Below are 4,070 nucleotides of genomic sequence, written 5' to 3' on the forward strand. Positions count from 1 at the left end.
AGTTGGTCAGCTTTGTCTGGACGAGCCTGGGCCATGGGATGACCAGGCTCTTTGGAGTTTAAGTGCAAGTCTTATATAGACACATTCACCACGTGGCCCCTCCCCTCTGTCCGTCTCCCATAACAACAAACGCTCCATAATCAAAATAGAGCCCATCTGTGCTCTGACACACCCCTCTGCTCCAACCCCCGTACTCCACCGGGGGAAGAGGGAAAAAGTGATCCTTCAATTGCAGCGAAAACTTTGTATGTGCCCTTGCTCTCCCTTTTTAACCGCAAAAGCCAGAGACAGGCAGATAAAAGGGAAAAGGGGGAGGCAGAGAGAGAGAGAGAGAGAGAGAGAGAGAGAGAGAGAGAGAGGATGACTCCACCCTCATCTGTCTCTGTCTCTCGTTCCATTATTTCCCGGTTGTTGTGCAACAGGGGGAACAGATTCCTGAGAAGGGAGTCACGGCTCTGTTGTAAAACTTACTGGCAAGAGTGACCCTCTGTGTTTTTCTTTCACTGTTTCCCTCGCTCACTCACTCTCACTCTCCATTCGCCTCTAGTTGTTATCAAAACCATGTGTATGAGTGTGTGAGTGTGTGTGCTGCGAGGTCTTGGAGGGACACAAGGGCCACGGGGGAGCACAGGAGACAGTGAATATGAGGGTTATTATGGAGAAACGAGACCACGACATAGCCATGTATATAAGTATGTGGGTGTGTATGTGTCAGTTGCAGCAGTGGCTCATAAGATGTCGAAACAGGTAACATGTTAAAAAAAACATGAAGACCGATTAAGAGAGCAAGAGTTTTCGTGTACGGGAAAGGAAGTCAATGCTCAGATGTTTAACTGTGGCAAATAACCACCCACAACAGCCCGCAGTTGTCTGTAGTTTTCAGATCAAGAGTGGATTGCGAGTTATCCAGACGACTATTTTTGTCCATGTCATGGATGCAGCAGACATATATTGCGCATGACACACAGGATGTGAAAGGGAGGAGGATGTTGCGGAGAGTTCGAAGCAAGGTAGAAGGAGATGAAAGCAAAACGGGAAGGAGGGAGAGGAAGAGGTGGAGGAGAGAGAGAGAGCACACATCTGGAAACAATCGCAAGAGTGCAGTCTGACGCGCACATGCTTCAGCTGCAAAAGAACAACATGTCCTTAAACTTGTGCAAAAACGTGTCTATATAACTCCCATATGAGGTACCACCTTCATGCATCCCTGCCTCTGGATGGCGGTCCAACTTGTCATTCATGTAACTTCCATGTGGGTGAAAATGACTCAGTAACCACATGACGATGTGTAGAGTTGACTCCAACAATTGAATCGTTTTCATTTGTACAAACTCTGAGGCAAAGACATTTTTAACACCTTATTTGTTTGCGTATGAGGTTCTATTGTTACACAGCTACACGAGTAAAGCAGTTTGCAAAGCAATGTTATGCAAAATATTTCTCAAACTAATTAAATCAAGGTTTTTTCCATCGTGGCTCTGAAATAAAATTCTTGTTTTAACTTTCCGCAATTATGGAGGAGTGTTCTCAGGACCTCAGAAATTCAGTCCTGTGATGACGTGGCGTTGCTTATACAAAAATGAGATTGCAGCACGGGAAAAGAATGGAAAATACATTTACATTGATTCCAAAATAATGATTTCCTTATATTCATTTAGTTTCCAAAAATGTCCTGATTGCTGCCATCTGCCAACCAGACCGGTCTCTGTCTAAAGGCATCAGTGTGCTGGAAACAAAGTACTTGTTGGATCGCCTTGCAGCGTTTGAAATTCAGTTTATATTGTAACAAAGCCATCATGATGGCTTTTAGTTACACGTTTTTCTGCTATGATGAATTGAAATATATGTTAAGTAATGCATTAGCAATGATTTAAACAATAGTTAATAAAGGTGACTTGAAAGAAAGAAACAACTGTCACTTTATTTTATTGTCTGTTACAACACATCTTCCCTGAGAAGGACAGCAGTCATTGCACTGTTTTGGACAGATAAGATCAGAAGCCATAACTCATGACATGAACTTGGCATTTTTACCCAGATGGGCCTCTACAATCAATTATGGCATCACAAGATGTTTGCCTTATTTAAGTGCTTGAGTCTGAATCGCGGCTCTTCACTTATTTAGCACCTGACCCGAGTTCCTGAAACTTTGGCTTCTCACTGGAACCTCTCGAGAAAGTCCTGGTAGGCTTGTCTGTGAGCAGATGCAGCCGGGACAAAATGGCCACCAGGATGTGTCAAGACCTGAGGGTCTTGGAAGGAGGGGAGGAGCTCCCTGCTCATGTTGTCGGGGATGACTCGGTCTTCCAGTCCAAACACATGCAGCGAGGGGATCAGGAGGGGAGGGTTGTAGAATTTCTTGTGCTCCTCACATGCGCTGCGGAAACCAGCGACAAGGATGGAAAAGCGGAAGCTGAATTCTGGCTCCAGTTTTTGCTCCTGAAGGGAGCACAGCATGGCCACAAAAGCTGCTCCCTGACTAAAGCCCAGGATGCCATCAAATGGACCTTGGGTCTTCACGGCTTCCCTCACAGCCTCCACGCTCTCGTCGAGCCCCAGGCTGTCCTCACACTGCTGCTGAGCACTAAAGCTCCGAGCCTGGACATCAGAAAACCACCAACCCCTCGAGTCCTCGTCGCCTCCGGGTCCTTTCTCCTTCTCCAGAGCTTTAGAAACGACAGAAGAAGAAAGTGGTTATCCTGCTGTGTTACAGTCTCAACTCAATTAAAAATGGAGGCCCCACAGATGAGTAGTGGGCCAAAGTTTATTTTATTACTCTTTACATTAGGACTTAAACATTTATTTAATCTTTAATTTGGTTATTAGTGCATGGAAATAGGTCAACATTTCCTTAATTCTATGTATTTTTAACATTCTGTATTCTTAATATTCTTGTAACTCATTCCTAAGTTGTTAATGGGTCATTGCTTAACACACATTAAATACATGCAGCAATCTACAGAGAGCAAGCTTGTCAACTTCTAAACTTTCAATAACATAAAAGTCAACTAGCTACTTACACCTACAGTGTGTTTTGGTTGAAGGCAGGTGGAGAGTTTGACCCACCTTCACCGCTGGCTTGCTGCACACAGTGCGGCGCGCTCAGGTAAACGAGCTCCACGTGTTTCTTCAACAGCTTCCGCAGAGCTCCCGTCTTTTCCCGGAACGAGCTGCCATTCTGACGGTAACCGTGGATGCACAGGACCCGGAGAGGTGCCATGGAGGAGTTAGCTTAGCTGACTTAGCTAAAGCTAGCCGGGGAAGGAAGGGAGTTTCGGTTACAGTTCAGATAATATTTACTTTAATACCGGTATGTAAGACTAACAATTCGTTGCCATACAACAAACCGCTTTCACTGGTCAGATAATGTACACAGCAGTTGAAAGACGAAGAGTAGTGTAGCTTATAAAATACCGAAAGTGTAACTCATGAAGTCAGCCGGAAAAAAATAACAGTACTTCCGTTTATTATTTTCAAAATAAAACCCTACTTGCTAAACGTGACTGAAATGTTTTTCTCATTACCACTGTATAAAATAAAGAATACAGTTAAAAATGAATACATAGCAAATGAACATGACCTCGACATTTAAAAATATCCCTTGACCCTGTCAAAATTGTCATATTTAAAATGTTTTTAAAGAAGCCAACGTGATTCGCTTGACCCTGACGTGTCAAAACATTCATCAGTCTGTTTTTCCTCATATGACACTCAGTGACTGTAGTGGCTCAAAGTGACAGAAGTTTTGACAGCCTTTCAAATCAAACTTTTTTCTACATTACTGCTTTCCTGCAGCGGCTGCTCTGATTAACAGCCTGCTGAACATATGGCTCATGCATACGATGCAGCAACCATTCAGCTAAATGACTGTAATCTTGTGTTGATTTAATGAGGTAAAGTGTTTTGGCCTCATGATGTTCCCACAGGAAAAAAACATTATCTTGTGTGTCATTATATTCCATTCACATTCCATGTTATAACATAAAGATTTAGATTTGTCAAAACATGCTGCAAAGTTGAACTTCTGAGAGTTGAAAGTTAAATAATGGAATGCCTTTATATAGAGCCTT

General features: G+C 43.3%; 1 protein-coding gene across 1 annotated transcript; it reads right to left on the minus strand.

The window, feature by feature from the left end:
- Nucleotides 1-1,909: 1,909 nt before the first annotated feature.
- Nucleotides 1,910-3,417, minus strand: ovca2 (OVCA2 serine hydrolase domain containing). The gene is made up of 2 exons (XM_079172183.1): nt 3,067-3,417; nt 1,910-2,666 (listed from the first exon to the last, which is right to left on the minus strand). Exons 1-2 carry the CDS (start codon nt 3,218-3,220, stop codon nt 2,158-2,160), a joined length of 663 nt encoding a protein of 220 aa, XP_079028309.1. The 5' UTR covers nt 3,221-3,417; the 3' UTR covers nt 1,910-2,157.
- Between the last annotated feature and the right edge of the window lie 653 nt (nt 3,418-4,070).

Source organism: Pholis gunnellus (genome assembly GCF_910591455.1).
Source record: "Pholis gunnellus genome assembly, chromosome: 13".
NCBI classification, from domain to species: domain Eukaryota; kingdom Metazoa; phylum Chordata; class Actinopteri; order Perciformes; family Pholidae; genus Pholis; species Pholis gunnellus.

Excerpts from the sequence above, each read along its gene's own strand:
- ovca2 (XM_079172183.1), bottom strand. The coding sequence starts at position 3,220 with ATGGCACCTCTCCGGGTCCTGTGCATCCACGGTTACCGTCAGAATGGC. Across the intron at positions 2,667-3,066 it reads GCAGCAAGCCAGCGGTGAAG|CTCTGGAGAAGGAGAAAGGA; the intron begins GTGGGTCAAACT and ends TCGTTTCTAAAG.